The sequence below is a fragment of the Genypterus blacodes genome, unplaced genomic scaffold (assembly GCF_046128005.1).
Source record: "Genypterus blacodes isolate CSIRO-AG114 ecotype Tasmania unplaced genomic scaffold, CSIRO-AGI_Gbla_v1 ptg000156l_1, whole genome shotgun sequence".
Lineage (NCBI taxonomy): Eukaryota > Metazoa > Chordata > Actinopteri > Ophidiiformes > Ophidiidae > Genypterus > Genypterus blacodes.
The window spans coordinates 4907827-4924095 of NW_027466957.1; the positions used below are offsets into that span (position 1 = coordinate 4907827).

Below are 16269 nucleotides of genomic sequence, written 5' to 3' on the forward strand. Positions count from 1 at the left end.
GCAGTGTGATGACCACTGCTGACATTTCAGGATGCTGTTGAATTGATTCATTGAAAATTAATGAAAATTGATTGAGAGGTTGAAGTTGGAAGAGAATGTTTGACTTGTAAAAATCACAATCTGCCAAACAGCAAACAAGACCAAAAATGGAATATAGGTCAATGCATGTTACAGTAAAAACACTTTATTTGTAGAATTTGCTGAAATCTTTTTTTACATCCCAGAAATCAACTTTCAGACATAAAGCAGTCATTTTACAAAATCAGCCCCACGAAAATTCACTTTCAGACTATTTTGTCTGTATTTTATCTATTATCTATTTTTTCTTTGACTAAACTTTCAGCTGTAACTCTTAACTCTCACTGTGCACCTGTAATTCTACAATAATCATCAATTAAAAAATATACATCAGATCTCAGCCATGAAGTCTATCTGCACAGGTTATAACGCGAAAGCCCTTCTTACCTTCTCCGGCAGAGTAAAGACTAAAGGCAAAAGTAGCAGAGGGGTGAGCAGGATGACCAGCTGTTTTCGAACACACCACAGCTTCTTGGCCACGGCAGAGATTTCCATGTCAACAGTGAAGCTTGCTAGCTCTGCCCTGACTGACCGCAGCACTTTGAAACCTCTGAGTTATGACACCCCTGGGGAAGATTAACTACATGGTTGCTACAGGTTAACTCCTCGTATGTTGCTGTCAAATAGTGTCTGACTAAAGAGGAGGAGGGGGTGAGAGGGTGAGGATGTATTTGTATTTGTACAGGAGTAGAGAAACTGATAGTGATCCACCAAGAGAACACCATGGAGGTATTGTAGGAGGTATTGTAGGAGTTGAGCGACAGACACAAAGAGTTGTTCCTCGGTTGAACGCTAACTCTCTTGTTTATTAGTTCAAATACAAACCAAAGCCACAACAACTCATACAACTAAACCAGAACAGAACTCAACCAGAACAGAAATAACACTTTATAAGTTAAACCACGCCTAGAAGTAAAACACTATGGTTCATGGGAAATGACTACCCAAGACTGTCCAGCAGCTTGTATGAGTTCAACTGCCGCTTTGAAAGACCAGGCAGCCCTGACTTCATCCCATCAGCCTCAGCTCTTCTACCCCTCCTCCAACACCCCAGCAGGGACCAGACTCCTCACAACCTGCTACCTCTGAGGTCTCTTGCTCCCCTTCAACACCCCTCTTCATCTTAGAGAGGGACAAAAAAACTCGGAGCTCAACGCGCTAAAGACAGTGGAGATGGTCGTGGACTTCAAAACGAGTGCAACCTCACCTGCTGCCATCAGCCTGGGTGACTCCTCTGAACACTGCAGAGTCTAGCCACGTCCTGAGTACCATCATCAGCCAGGACAAGTGGGAGCAGATCATCAGCTCCCTCATCAAGACAGCCCAGAAAAAGATGTACTTCCTGTGGCAGCTGAATAAATGTAAACTGCTAAAGGCAGTGATGGTGCACACTGCCATCATTGAGTCCACCCTCACCTCCTCCATCACCATCTGGTACACTGCTGCAACTGCTGAGGATAAAAGCAGACTGCAGCGAATCATCCGCCTTACCGAGAAGGTGATCGGAATAAACCTGCTGTCCCTCCAGGACCTGTGCGCCTCCAGGACACTGAGGTGAGCCGGAAAGATCATGGCCAACCCGTCCCACCCCAGCCACAAATTCTTTGAAATGCTCCCATTCGGAAAAAGGCTGAGGCCTGTTAAAACCAAAACCTGACACCATAAGAACACTTTCTTCCCTCCTTCAGTCGACCTCACCAACAAGGCCTGGGATCGCCACTGACATGGACTCTAATGTATGTATGGACTTGTAATGGAAGTTGTACTAGGAAAACCTTTTCTCTTCCCAGGGTACATCCGGCCTTGCTGTGAATTTGTTGTGACCTCTGATGTCTGTATTTTGTACAACCTGCGTTACTGATTGGTCACTCATAGTCTCTGGGCCAGCATAAGCATTTTCTCATGGAAACCTGTCCGGTTATTCATTGTATCCCACCAATGGGTTTTCAATTTAGTCCAAGCATTATTTGATTTGTCTGTCTTAGACAGATGTGACCTCGCCTGTCACTCAGACATTTGCCTTGTAGCATTACAATCCTACACATTTGCTCTATTTGTAGAATGCATGAATTAAATCTTACCATATCACAAAATTGTGTTTTCATTCCTTACAGATTTCCACCACAAAGTCCAGAACTCGGAAATGAACTGGGGCCCACAATTGGAGGAGAGGTCGGAGGGGAAGCCGAACAGGGCGACCCAGGTGCTGATGAATGAGTGGGCCACATCAGCTGTGGTGGTGGGAACAGCCTCAGCCCAACGGGTGTTTCTGTCAACCGTTATCAGGAGGTGAGTGAATCCCCTGAAGGGAGGAACGGGGCCCACCAGGTCCACATTGACATGGTCAGAGTGTCACCCAGGAACCGTGAAACGCTCTAATGGAGCCTTGACATGGGGATAGACCTGGAGACTGGGACTGGGACAATTTCATTAATGGAGCTTTAAAGTGCTCTTCCCTCATTGTTTTTGGTCCACACCTTTATTCTGAGCTGCTCTCGTGAGATGTACATGTTACCAATGAGTATTGGTTAATCATTGAATATTGATCTTCTACAATGAGCAATCAGCAGACTTTATTATGTCCAGGCAAATGCTGGTTAATTGACTTGATTGTGGTCAAAGAAGGACATTTAGATGATATTATAATAGAGCCCCTGTGTCTGTCAAGGAAATAAATAAGTTACAACCAGATTCTGCTGATAATATGCTAAATGTTCCGAGGCTAACAAACCTGTATCAGGTTTAGTCAGTGACCCGATGTTATCTTGTAAATCTTGAGCCTCGGGGATTCAAGTGCCAAGAATGCTCCTCAAAATCCTGTTGATGCTATAAGTTTTTGTCAGAATTTGCAGTTAAGACTGCAAAACTCAAATAACATGTGTCATGTGACATATGTTGCCTGTTTGTGGTCTCAGGCCATGACTGACCTCTGGCAGTGGACGCATGGTGAGGTGAACTAGAACCCTTATTTCTTTCCTGTAACTTCTACATAAGATCGCCCCCCAAAGGCGAGACCTTAAACTTCTCAATTGGTGAGCTCAACCAGTCCTTCAGAGGGAGGATATGTGGCCTCAATTCCATCAATTAATAAAAGTGTGTGTGTCCTGGCACAGATCTGTTGTTAAGTCCTGTTATTATGCATCTTACATAATAGCGTGACCCACTACTGGCAAAGCTTCCTGCCACGATTAATGATCTCAACTAGTTTCTTTTTTTTCATGTCACCAGACTTTAATTCAACTGCTCTAAAGTGGAATTTCTAATTTGGGGAAATTGAGTCCAAATTTTCAAATCAGAGAAATAAACTCAATATTTTAACCTTTAATAGGCGTCTCCATCCTCTGCCTCACCTTCACCCTCAACTGAGTCAAGCCCAACCTCCTCATAATCCTTCTCCAGAGCTGCCGTGTCCTCCCTGGCCTCAGAGAACTCTCCCTCCTCCATACCCTCACCCACATACCAGTGCACAAAAGCTCGTTTAGCGTACATCAGATCAAACTTGTGGTCAAGCCGAGCCCAGGCCTCTGCAATAGCAGTGGTGTTGCTCAGCATACACACGGCCCTCTGGACTTTGGCCAGGTCTGCTCCAGGGACAACAGTGGGTGGCTGGTAGTTGATGCCAACCTTGAAACCAGTGGGGCACCAGTCCACAAACTGGATGGTGCGCTTGGTTTTGATAGTAGCGATGGCAGCATTGACATCTTTAGGCACCACATCACCACGATACAACAGGCAGCAGGCCATGTATTTACCATGACGAGGGTCGCATTTCGTCATCTGATTGGCTGGCTCAAAGCAAGCATTAGTGATTTCAGCTACAGAGAGCTGCTCATGGTAAGCTTTCTCTGCAGAGATGACAGGGGCATAGGTGGCCAGAGGGAAATGAATACGAGGATATGGCACCAAATTGGTCTGGAACTCAGTCAGATCAACATTTAGGGCACCATCAAAGCGAAGAGAAGCAGTGATGGAGGACACAATCTGACTGATCAACCTGTTCAGATTAGTGTAAGAGGGACGCTCGATATCTAGGTTCCTTCGACAGATGTCATAGATGGCCTCATTGTCTACCATGAAGGCACAGTCAGAATGCTCTAGGGTGGTGTGTGTGGTCAGGATGGAGTTATAGGGCTCCACCACAGCAGTGGACACCTGAGGAGCTGGATAGACTGAAAACTCTAGCTTGGACTTCTTACCGTAATCAACAGACAGACGCTCCATCAACAGGGAGGTGAAACCAGAGCCGGTACCACCTCCAAAGCTGTGGAAAACCAGGAAGCCCTGCAGGCCTGTGCACTGGTCAGCCTGACGGGGAGAAAAGGGTTTCATCTAAGAAATATAGTGTGTCATAAAAACGTGCTCATTCCTTAGTTATTCCTTTTGTTGACAGGTTACGCACCAACTTTCGGATCCTGTCCAGCACCAGGTCAATGATCTCTTTGCCAACAGTGTAGTGTCCACGGGCGTAGTTGTTGGCAGCATCCTCCTTACCAGTGATCAGGTGCTCAGGGTGAAACAGCTGACGGTAGGTGCCACTGCGCACCTCATCTGAGGATGTTGTAAAAGGATATATATAATAATAACATGTACTTATAATCTTATTATTTTTTCCTTATCTGTGAGTATGTATTTGTTTATATGCACATGTATGTATATATGTTTATATGTATGTATTGTATATAGCTGTGTATGACATAATTGTATGCGTCTGTGTGCCTTAAATTTGTGGTTAGACTTTACCGATAACAGTGGGCTCCAGGTCGACAAAAACAGCCCTGGGGACATGCTTTCCAGCTCCAGTCTCACTGAAGAAGGTGTTGAAGGAATCATCTCCTCCTCCAGTGGTCTTGTCACTGGGCATCTGCCCATCAGGTTGAATCCCATGTTCCAGGCAGTACAGTTCCCAGCAGGCATTACCAATCTGCACACCAGCCTGACCAACATGGACTGAGACACACTCACGCTGGAAAGGGGAAAAATTAAAAGTTAAGTTTTTGTAATGATTAATTGGCATGATTTAAGTTCCAACAGAGATTTGTGGGAGCAGTACTTTGTGTAGACAACCACAATGATGCAAAAGAGGGTTGTTAGGGAAGTCTCAGTGTTACTTCATATGTGTGTTATTATAATAAATTAAGTCCTGGTAATTACTTTCAACATTTCGGGTAACATTCTAACATCCCTTCCTCCCATCATCATCACTATCATTTAGCAGCATCACTAAAATGGACTTAACATTTAATGCATTAAGTAGTTATTTACTACATTAAAATAGCTCTTACCATTCTGATATATTGTAGTAGTTTTATAGATGTACTGAAGCTCTGGTAATGAAAGTCTTATATTGACCCTTTCACAGTCAATGTATGAGGATCAAGTTTCCAAGGCTGGACAGGGATGTATTTATGCTCTCTGCATGTGTGCGCAGAGGTGTGAAATGTTTGAGAATGACGCTAAACGTCATGATTTTTCGACGTAAAACGTCATAAAATGTTTGATTGATGGGATTTTGACCAAATACCTGCACATTGTATTCTACCCGTGGATTGCTATTGACTCAATGGGACTGTCAGTCCCCTGAGACCACGCCCCCAGCGAAGGGTCCTTTCAATTGCATGACATAAATGTTCATTAGGGTAAAATTGAAAGTTGAATAGATTGTCTTTATAGTCGGCAGGATAATTCGGGTCAGGTATGTCAAGAACAGCTTAGGGTGGAGCTTCACCAACAGGAATTAACAGATAGAAGTAACCCCAATTTGAACAGGCCTTTAGCAGAGACTCCTCTGTTTGGGTCCTCATCAGGCTTCGCGTTGCCGCTGTAGAGAGACTTGAGGAGCCCTCAGCTGAGAAGCGGCTTTCTATGCAAAACCTTCGTAAAGGAGTTTTCTTATGGTCACGTGTATTGACTTTAGTTTGGTTGGAGGTTTGGGTCGAGGACACTGGGGTATTTCCTTTGATGCAGACTTTGTTTTTGGAACGTTATGGTACAAATGTTGGCGGTCTGCCTGGTTGGTGTGTCCTGTTTTATTTTGTTTTAATTGTTTGCACGTTTGCTTGATTATCCAAGGGACCTGTTAATTGCTGCTCTCACCGTGTTGTGTTTTTTATTTAATTTGTAGTTCCGTCAAACTTAATATTAGATAATACTGTGAGGGGGTGGCTGTGCTTCGCTTACAGTGTTAACGTCACTTAGTTTGCCGTCTTAAATGGCTGATTATCCTCCCTCTTCTCTGAGCAGCACAGCCACACTTTAATACCTAGTGTTGATTAATTAAGAAACCATTTGTAAAGCATCATACTGTCTCTTTACTTAGTAGTTTACCCTGCGCGTCCTGTGCTCTGTTAACCTCTGTATACCAAATAGTTATGTGGATCTGATTTTGAATTTTGAATAAAACTTGCCTCTACTAGACTAAAAGAAAACACTTGAGTGTTTTCTCTTTCAAGAAACAACAGGAGTGAGAACAAACCACAAGTGAAATTAATCATCAGGAACTACTAGTTGAAGGAACGTTTGCATCAATGTTCTTTTTAAACCTTTTGTAAATATATCTTGGTTGTATAGTAATAATGATGAATAATTCTAATGCTGCTTTCTTTTCTTAACTAGATCAGATATTGGCAAAATACTGACAATCATGATTTTCCACATACTTTACATTTAGTCAAATGATTGTTGATCAGAGTACAATATCAAAAACAGCATGGCGCTATGTTTGTGTGAAAATGAGTCAGGTGCAGCATGCTAGCGTTTACACTTCTTGTCATGTCACCAGACCTCTTATTTGAACTTTTCTTCAAAATTTGGGAAAATTTTAGTTTTCAAATACGAGAAATAAACTCAAGCTAGTTCAACCTTTTAATATTGGTCATCATTATCCTCTCCCTCACCCTCAACTGAGTCAAGTCCAATCTCCTCATAATCCTTCTCCAGAGCTGCCGTGTCCTCCCTGGCCTCAGAGAACTCTCCCTCCTCCATACCCTCGCCCACATACCAGTGCACAAAAGCTCGTTTAGCGTACATCAGGTCAAACTTGTGGTCAAGCCGAGCCCAGGCCTCTGCGACGGCAGTAGTGTTGCTCAGCATACACACGGCCCTCTGGACCTTGGCCAGGTCTCCTCCAGGGACAACAGTGGGTGGCTGGTAGTTGATGCCAACCTTGAAACCAGTGGGGCACCAGTCCACAAACTGGATGGTGCGCTTGGTTTTGATAGTAGCGATGGCAGCATTGACATCTTTAGGCACCACATCACCACGATACAACAGGCAGCAGGCCATGTATTTACCATGACGAGGGTCGCATTTCGTCATCTGATTGGCTGGCTCAAAGCAAGCATTAGTGATTTCAGCTACAGAGAGCTGCTCATGGTAGGCTTTCTCTGCAGAGATGACAGGGGCATAGGTGGCCAGAGGGAAATGAATACGAGGATATGGCACCAAATTGGTCTGGAACTCAGTCAGATCAACATTTAGGGCACCATCAAAGCGAAGAGAAGCAGTGATGGAGGACACAATCTGACTGATCAACCTGTTCAGGTTGGTGTAGGAGGGACGCTCAATGTCGAGATTCCTTCGACAGATGTCATAGATGGCCTCATTGTCTACCATGAAGGCACAGTCAGAGTGCTCTAGGGTGGTGTGTGTGGTCAGGATGGCATTATAGGGCTCCACCACAGCAGTGGACACCTGAGGAGCTGGATAGACTGAAAACTCTAGTTTGGACTTCTTACCATAGTCAACAGACAGACGCTCCATCAACAGGGAGGTGAAACCAGAGCCGGTACCACCTCCAAAGCTGTGGAAAATCAAGAAGCCCTGCAGGCCTGTGCACTGGTCAGCCTGACGGGGGGAGAAAAAAGGGTTTCATTTAAGAAATTCAGTACATCAAAAAAGTGTATTCCTCTTGTTGACAGGTTACGCACCAATTTCCGGATCCTGTCCAGCACCAGGTCAATGATCTCTTTGCCAACAGTGTAGTGTCCACGGGCGTAGTTATTGGCAGCATCCTCCTTACCAGTGATCAGGTACTCAGGGTGAAACAGCTGCCGGTAGGTGCCAGAGCGCACCTCATCTGAAGACAGATTGGTGTTAAAGCAAGCCATTCATGTCGCAAAATGCCATAATCAAAGTATGTAGACAGTATGTCTAAATAGGGAAAAATATATATGTTATTTTTCTGTAGGTATATGTGTTTATATGTGTATGACAGTATGTATACTTATCTGTGTGTGCCTTAAATTTGTGGTTAGTGTACATTTCAGAATTTACCAATAACAGTGGGCTCCAGGTCGACAAAAACAGCCCTGGGGACATGCTTTCCAGATCCAGTCTCACTGAAGAAGGTGTTGAAGGAATCATCTCCTCCTCCAGTGGTCTTGTCACTGGGCATCTGTCCATCAGGTTGAATCCCATGTTCCAGGCAGTACAGTTCCCAGCAGGCATTACCAATCTGCACACCAGCCTGACCAACATGGATGGAGACACATTCACGCTAGAAAGGGGAACATTTTAAGATAAAGCTTATTTTCACAATAAATCTGCATTATACAATTTCATCATTACTTTTTTCCCTTTTCTTTTACTTGGTGATATGATGTACATTTCCACAACAGACATTGGTGGGAGCAGTACATTGTAAGGGCAACAGAGCATGCACACACACAAAGGACACAATGATGCAAATGGGGTTGTCAGAGAAGTCTGAGTGTGTCAGTTTGTGTATGTGTGTGTGTGTGTGTGTGTGTGTGTGTCTGCGAATGAATGTGTTGTGTAAGACTGAATGAAATACTGTGTAAGTAGTGCCAGAGAGAAAAATAAGAAAATGAAGACAAAAAAATAGAGAAACTAGCAAAGGAAAATGGTAGTTAAAGTTAGTTACAGTCGTACCAGCAGTGCTAAATGTTGTGGTGATGGTGAAGGTAAGATATGCTGAGCAGATATTTTGTTTCATTCTAAACAAATGAAACGGACATTAAATGCATCATAGTTATTTATCACATATTAAAATAGCTCTCACCATTATGGTATATTGTTTTGGTGCTGTAGCTTTACTGAAGCCCTATAAATGAAATTCTTTTAATCTGACCCTTTCAAAGTCAGCACAAGAGGACAAAGTTCTCAGGGATGTATTTATGTCCTCTGCATGTGTGCGCAGAGGTGTGAAATATTTGGGAATGACGTTATACGTCATGATTTTACGACGTAAAACGTCATAACATGTTCGATTGATGGATTTTTGACCAAATACCTGCACATCGTATCCTACCTGTGGGTTGCTATTGACTCAATGGGACTGTCGGTCCCCTGAGACCACGCCCCCCAGCGAAGGGTCCCTTTCAATTGCATGACATAAATGTTCATTAGGCACGACCCATACACCACTTTCAGATTAGCTGAAGAGAAATCTCACGGCGCCCCCCAACTTTATTGAAAACAGAACATGATGCCTTGATAATATACAAAACAATAATGTCAGGGCACCACAACGCAAACATAACTCATGTTACACGTCACGAAGGTGTTGTACAAAACGGATGAAATTGAAAGTTTAATATATTGTCTGTGTAACCGGTAGGATAATTGAGGTCAGGTATGTATATGAACACCTTAGATCAGCGTCACCAACAGGAATTAGCGGATGTAAATAAACTCAATCTGAACAGGCTTTTAGCAGAGACTCCTTTGTTTGGGTCCTCATCGGACTTTGCGTTGAACAGCATGGAGAGACGCGAGGAGCTCTGGCGCGAGGAGCTTTGAGAGGGTTCTTATGTAGAAGCTGCCGACTTGCTAAGAATGTCTGGCGGAGACATTCTTAGCAAGTCAACAACTTTTTCTTCAACTTGTGAAAATCAAATATACAATGAGGACATACTTATAAGTTTTTTTTTTTTTAAATGGCAACATGCTGTCATACTTTACACACCTGCAGGTTCCCACTTTACCCCCTTTGTTTAGAAAAAAATCGGAGATGCTCATCATTATGTCATCTGATACCACCTTCAATAAAAAAATCCATTATTTGAATTTTTGTGTTCAAAATACTTCAGGCCGGCAAGAAGGACTTCAGGTTGAGAGAGGTCACACTTAAGGTGTTTATTAAGCAAAAGAGGTAAAGGTTATGATACAGAATATTGACTGATCTCGTTGTTTCAGCTGAGGTCTCATGGCTTCAGTGGTCCACAGTCTGCAACCAGTTAGCTATCTACACGTCGGCACATGAGCCCAGAACTCAGGATTTTCATACAATATATACTGTTCAAAGTGAGTGTGTCTCCTCCTTTGTGTTGGTTTCTGGTTGGTGGTCACTGGCGAGTCCACTCCTCTCGGCACATTTCGCTTCATGCATCCTGTGAATTGTAGATGATATGGTAGTGGCGTCTTCCCCATATGAATTATTCAATCACCACTTCTTCCAGTGAACCCAGTCCAATAATCACATCGTACGATATCCCCGATGTGCACCATGTGATGCATTCAGTCCTTTGGTTCACTCATTGATCCTGAAAACCTCTGGACTTGGTATAGCTCTCCTTTGATAGACGTTTTACTTAATAACATAGTGCTCTATATTGTCTTGCATTGTCCACTTATTTGAACTGACTCATTATGTGAACCTCGAACCTCCCGGCTGTGGACAGACGAAGAATCTGATCCTGTCAGTTATAGATCACCTTAGTTGGACCTTGTTACTGAGCTTCCTGTTGTCACAATCTCTCTGTCAGCAGGCTTCTTTTGTATCATAGTTTACACATAGACAATTTTTAACGACAAGCACAGTTAAATGGAAATGAGCATGATCACAGTCATCACTATCAATTTCAATGTTTCTGTATCTGGGTACAGTGCTGTTTTGTGATGTGTGATTGAGTTTGCACACATAAGAAATCCACATGAATGTGTACATGTTTACAACTGTTCCACAAAAACATTTGAGAAGATTTTGTACTGCATAGAAGATCCACCGTTATGCTGATACTCTTACTGATGAAGAGAAAAACAATGAAACTCAACTTTCAATATCACAGGAGCTTTATTTAACTTAACATCACAGGGACTTAATTTTGGAATAACATTTTTTCAGTTTGAAAATCAGAGAAATAAACCCGGCTGCTTCAACCTTTAATACTCCTCTCCTTCTCCCTCTCCCTCACCCTCAACTGAGTCAACTCCAACCTCCTCATAATCCTTCTCCAGAGCTGCCATGTCCTCCCTGGCCTCAGAGAACTCTCCCTCCTCCATACCCTCGCCCACATACCAGTGCACAAAAGCTCGTTTAGCGTACATCAGGTCAAACTTGTGGTCAAGCCGAGCCCAGGCCTCTGCGACGGCAGTAGTGTTGCTCAGCATACACACGGCCCTCTGGACCTTGGCCAGGTCTCCTCCAGGGACAACAGTGGGTGGCTGGTAGTTGATGCCAACCTTGAAACCAGTGGGGCACCAGTCCACAAACTGGATGGTGCGCTTGGTTTTGATAGTAGCGATGGCAGCATTGACATCTTTAGGCACTACATCACCACGATACAACAGGCAGCAGGCCATGTATTTACCATGACGAGGGTCGCATTTCATCATCTGATTGGCTGGCTCAAAGCAAGCATTGGTGATTTCAGCTACAGAGAGCTGCTCATGGTAAGCTTTCTCTGCAGAGATGACAGGGGCATAGGTGGCCAGAGGGAAATGAATACGAGGATATGGCACCAAGTTGGTCTGGAACTCAGTCAGATCAACATTAAGGGCACCATCAAAGCGAAGAGAAGCAGTGATGGAGGACACAATCTGACTGATCAACCTGTTCAGATTAGTGTAAGAGGGACGCTCGATATCTAGGTTCCTTCGACAGATGTCATAGATGGCCTCATTATCTACCATGAAGGCACAATCAGAGTGCTCTAGGGTGCTGTGGGTGGTCAGGATGGCATTATAGGGCTCCACCACAGCAGTGGACATCTGAGGAGCTGGATAAATGGAGAACTCTAGCTTGGACTTCTTGCCGTAGTCAACAGACAGACGCTCCATCAACAGGGAGGTGAAACCAGAGCCGGTACCACCTCCAAAGCTGTGGAAAACCAGGAAGCCCTGCAGGCCTGTGCACTGGTCAGCCTGACGGGGGGAGAGAAAAGGGTTTAATTTAAGAAATACAGTACATCAAACAAATGTGCTCATTCCTTAGTTATTCCTTTTGTTGACAGGTTACGCACCAACTTTCGGATCCTGTCCAGCACCAGGTCAATGATCTCTTTGCCAATGGTGTAGTGTCCACGGGCGTAGTTGTTGGCAGCATCCTCCTTACCAGTGATCAGGTGCTCAGGGTGAAACAGCTGACGGTAGGTGCCAGTGCGCACCTCATCTGAGGAGACAGATTGATTATTAAGGTCCGTTCATGTTGTAAAATGAAATATATAATAGTAATATATACTTATAATATGATAATAATTTCTTCCCCATTTATCGGTACGAATATATTTGTTTATATGCATACAGATTGATGTTTAAAGAATGCTGTAAATGTCCATATCTATTCATTATATTGAAAATATGGAAATATATAGTTTTTAAATACTGATGTTTGTATTATATGTATAGCCATTTACATTATATATAAATTATATACATATATATACGTATGTGTATGTATGTCTGTGTTTACATTTCAGACTTTACCGATAACAGTGGGCTCCAGGTCGACAAAAACAGCCCTGGGGACATGCTTTCCAGATCCAGTCTCACTGAAGAAGGTGTTGAAGGAATCATCTCCTCCTCCAGTGGTCTTGTCACTAGGCATCTGCCCATCAGGTTGAATCCCATGTTCCAGGCAGTACAGTTCCCAGCAGGCATTACCAATCTGCACACCAGCCTGACCAACATGGATGGAGACACACTCACGCTGGAAAGGAGACAAATTAAAGATCAAAATTTAGTTTCACAATGATACATTCGCATACATTTATGATTTAGTAACATTATATATTTTTTTAAATGAATGAAACTGACTTTGTACTCGTTTCAGATTGAGTTTTGTGAGGCTTTGAAATACGTGGTGACTCTGCATGATGTATTGTTTACAACGTGCTTCGTCATTAGCCAATCAGTGCGATCAATGATATTGATCGGAAGTGTTTAGACCCTTGTTGCTTTGCGTTCCCCTCCTCCCAGATTGAATTTAATCTAAAACCATCCACTTGTGTCGGCAAAACTATTCTCAAAACCACCCAGTCTGCACACCTAACCCTCTTTCTTAGTCAACATGTACCAATCCAAAGCACCTCACACCACCAGCCTGACTTGATGTTTTCTCTACATGTGAACAGCACTATTAATATTATTAATATTAAATCCCGGTATTTACTGCGACCATTTCGGGTTACGTTATATAGTTACTATATAGTCATCACACGAGCTCTTACCATTTTGATATATGTTAGTTGTGTTGTAGATGTACTGAAACTCTGGCAATTTAAGCTCTATGTTCTGACCCTTTCACAGTCAATGTAAGAGGAGCAAGTTTTGAAGGTGGCACAGGCATGTATTTATGCTCTCTGCATGGGCGCGCAGAGGTGTGTGTCGGCGTCAAATGTCTAACACCGTAAACGTCCAAGAGCCTTTTATGACGTCAAACGTCATGAATTTATTACGTTAAACGTAATGAAGTGTTTGACTGGTGGGGATTTGACCAAATACCTGTAAGCCACACCTTTTATGATGCCGTTAAATTGTATCGATGACTGAATGGGACAATCAGTGACAAATCCCAGCACCCTTACCACACAATCTATCCAGTGGTATGAAATGAATATTCATGAGATGCGACCCATAATACCGTTTCGTCATTGACTGAAGAAAAATCTCGACGCCGATTCGGCTGAAAGCGACTTTATTGAGAATTGAACATGTCAGACAACAATTTAAGTGGTAAATGGACTGTGCTTATATAGATCTTATATATGATGAAGGGTTTTACAAAGACCTCACACTGATCCTGATGAAGGAGCCAACCTGCACGTCAGGAGCAGTTTAGGTGTTCAGTATGTTGCTCGACAGCACTTAGATAGGCACTCCATGTGCAGTCCGGAGTCACAGACCTTCTGATCCTTAGACGATAAGAACAGAATCAATGCTTTAATGCGACACGTTCCAAACTTGTTGTACTGTATACTTATATATACGGTATAATTATTAAAGGTTATGAAAGGTAAGGTCAGGCACGTTATCGGACACCTTAGGGGGAGCTTCACCAATAGGAATTAGCGGATGTAAATAAACCCAATTTGAACAGGCTTTTAGCAGAGACTCCTTTGTTTGGGTCCTCGTCAGCCTTGTCAGCCTGCTCCCTTCGCTCAGAACAGCACAGACACACGAGGATCGAGAAAACAAGTTATTTTTTAAAAACTAGTGGACGTTTTACTTCATATAGATTGTTCTTAACGTGTGCATTTTTACAACTCTTGAAAACCAATTAATTAAAAATAAAAGAAGCCCTTTGTTATCCAGCGTATTGTCTGTTTTCTTGGTAGGTTCGTCTGGGGTTGGTTACATGTTTTTTTTTTAAAGCAAAATGCTGAGATGTAGGTGAGATTAGAAAATGTTTATTATTGACTTATTTGACAAATAACAATCAGGTTGACCTTGTACAGTTTTCCTTTGGCTGGAATGTAAATGGAAAATGATCTAGAGAAACAAATGCATCCTTATGTTACCAGAAAGAACAGGAGTTGAACAAATCCACAATAAGTTCAATAAATCTTCAAGAACAGTGATCAGATATGAACCAAATGCTTGGAATAGATCGATTCTCACCTCGAATTCTAAAAACTCAACTTTTGCAGAAACATTTATTAACTCTACATTCTACTCTAGCTCTAGTTATGCTCTTAGCTGTTGGTTTAGGAAGGTAATGCGCTTACGATTTCTTGTGACCTGAAGTTCTTTTATCTACCTTTGTTGAACACACTTATTGTAAGTCGCTTTGGATAAAAGCGTCTGCTAAATGACCGTAATGTAATGTAATGTAATCAGGGTGTAATATCAAAAAACACTGCACACATCCAGTTTGCAAGCAAAGGAACATCATGACGCTTCATACGTGATATATGTGATTGATGTATGTGCGTCCCTGCAAAATGACTCTTTTGATCTCTTCCCACGTTGTCAGAACCACGGATGGGTTTAACACTCTTGTTTGTATTTTTGAGAAAATGTCCTCATGTGTGAGGAGGGCATTTCACCATTTGATTCATCATGCCAGGAGCACTGATTGGATATCTCCACACGTGCTACGTCTTGTCTTTATGACGTCCAAATGGAACGTCCATACTGACACTTACTGTGCACAATGCGTCATAGCCGAACTTGTGCCACACACGACACACCTGCTGCCAGTCTGCACGCTGATGCAGCTCCATAAATTATTTTCGTCGTATTATTTGATTTTTGAAAACGATACTTGCAAGAAAATATGAATGATTTCCTAAATAAATACTCACAAATGTTCAATGGTTCTTGAGATGAGACTGTTTTGAACAGCTGCAGAGAAGCCAGGACCTTCAATTCCTCCTGTAAGAATTTGCTCTTCTTAAAACAATTCCTCTTAACTGATACTGCGCATTTAAGCTTTGAGACAGACACACCATTAAATTGCTGAAGATTAAGTTGCATTGATACTGTAAAATTAAAACCTCCCCACATCTACATCTAAAAATATGTTGACAGTATCTTTGCGGTCAGCGATGGTGTCATCTGGTGTTTTACCAGTAGGTGGCGATCTGCCTGCGTTTTTCAAAATACTGCAACGGCTGAATTTGGTGAGTGACATACTGTACCTCACCTCAGGAAGCAGAAGAGATGAATCGATTGGTGAGTGGAGATGATTTGTGTGTGTGTGTGTGTGTGTGTGTGTGTGTGTGTGTAGGTGTGTGTGTGTGTGTGTGTGTGTGTGTGTGTGTGTGTGTAATCTAAAACAGTTGGGATTTCTTTACCACATCAGCAGGGAAAGCCAACAGCAATACACCCAATCTTGAACGTCCTCCTCTGTGCTTTCACATCATCTCTTCAATAGGAACTGGAATAACCCCAAGTGGAGTTCAGGTGACACTGATCTCTCCTTGAGGCCACATATCAGTAAACATGTTTTGAGATTATGTGACGACCACAAAACACATCTGACATGTAAGCAGGGTGCGTCTCTACAAAAAA

At 42.8% G+C, this 16269-nt stretch overlaps 3 protein-coding genes across 4 annotated transcripts; all 3 read right to left on the reverse strand.

Annotated features, from left to right (window-relative positions):
* Nucleotides 1-3399: 3399 nt before the first annotated feature.
* Nucleotides 3400-5038, reverse strand: LOC143013190 (tubulin alpha-1D chain-like). The gene is made up of 3 exons (XM_076166729.1): nt 4819-5038; nt 4478-4626; nt 3400-4383 (listed from the first exon to the last, which is right to left on the reverse strand). Exons 1-3 carry the CDS (start codon nt 4937-4939, stop codon nt 3400-3402), a joined length of 1254 nt encoding a protein of 417 aa, XP_076022844.1. The 5' UTR covers nt 4940-5038.
* A 1901-nt stretch (nt 5039-6939) lies between these two features.
* Nucleotides 6940-8485, reverse strand: LOC143013170 (tubulin alpha-1B chain-like). Its single transcript, XM_076166707.1, has 3 exons — nt 8350-8485; nt 8004-8152; nt 6940-7920 (listed from the first exon to the last, which is right to left on the reverse strand). Exons 1-3 carry the CDS (start codon nt 8468-8470, stop codon nt 6940-6942), a joined length of 1251 nt encoding a protein of 416 aa, XP_076022822.1. The 5' UTR covers nt 8471-8485.
* Nucleotides 8486-11109: 2624 nt separating this feature from the next.
* On the reverse strand, nt 11110-14548 carry LOC143013552 (tubulin alpha-1B chain-like). Of its 2 annotated transcripts, none has more exons than XM_076167230.1 (4): nt 14045-14548; nt 12742-12964; nt 12279-12427; nt 11110-12180 (listed from the first exon to the last, which is right to left on the reverse strand). In XM_076167230.1, exons 2-4 carry the CDS (start codon nt 12860-12862, stop codon nt 11200-11202), a joined length of 1251 nt encoding a protein of 416 aa, XP_076023345.1. In that variant the 5' UTR covers nt 12863-12964; nt 14045-14548; the 3' UTR covers nt 11110-11199. The 2 variants fall into 2 exon arrangements, with proteins under 2 accessions (XP_076023345.1, XP_076023346.1); XM_076167231.1 differs by having other exon boundaries at nt 14050-14086.
* Between the last annotated feature and the right edge of the window lie 1721 nt (nt 14549-16269).

What these genes read in the sequence shown, in the direction of transcription:
- LOC143013170 (XM_076166707.1), bottom strand. Translation starts at nt 8,470, where the DNA reads ATGCCCAGTGACAAGACCACTGGAGGAGGAGATGATTCCTTCAACACC. An exon ending in CCTGGAGCCCACTGTTATTG is followed by an intron (nt 8,153 to 8,349) that starts GTAAATTCTGAA and finishes ATCTGTCTTCAG; the next exon opens with ATGAGGTGCGCTCTGGCACC. An exon ending in TGGACAGGATCCGGAAATTG is followed by an intron (nt 7,921 to 8,003) that starts GTGCGTAACCTG and finishes TCCCCCCGTCAG; the next exon opens with GCTGACCAGTGCACAGGCCT.
- LOC143013190 (XM_076166729.1), bottom strand. Translation starts at nt 4,939, where the DNA reads ATGCCCAGTGACAAGACCACTGGAGGAGGAGATGATTCCTTCAACACC. An exon ending in CCTGGAGCCCACTGTTATCG is followed by an intron (nt 4,627 to 4,818) that starts GTAAAGTCTAAC and finishes CAACATCCTCAG; the next exon opens with ATGAGGTGCGCAGTGGCACC. An exon ending in TGGACAGGATCCGAAAGTTG is followed by an intron (nt 4,384 to 4,477) that starts GTGCGTAACCTG and finishes TCTCCCCGTCAG; the next exon opens with GCTGACCAGTGCACAGGCCT.
- LOC143013552 (XM_076167230.1), bottom strand. Translation starts at nt 12,862, where the DNA reads ATGCCTAGTGACAAGACCACTGGAGGAGGAGATGATTCCTTCAACACC. An exon ending in CCTGGAGCCCACTGTTATCG is followed by an intron (nt 12,428 to 12,741) that starts GTAAAGTCTGAA and finishes CTGTCTCCTCAG; the next exon opens with ATGAGGTGCGCACTGGCACC. An exon ending in TGGACAGGATCCGAAAGTTG is followed by an intron (nt 12,181 to 12,278) that starts GTGCGTAACCTG and finishes TCCCCCCGTCAG; the next exon opens with GCTGACCAGTGCACAGGCCT.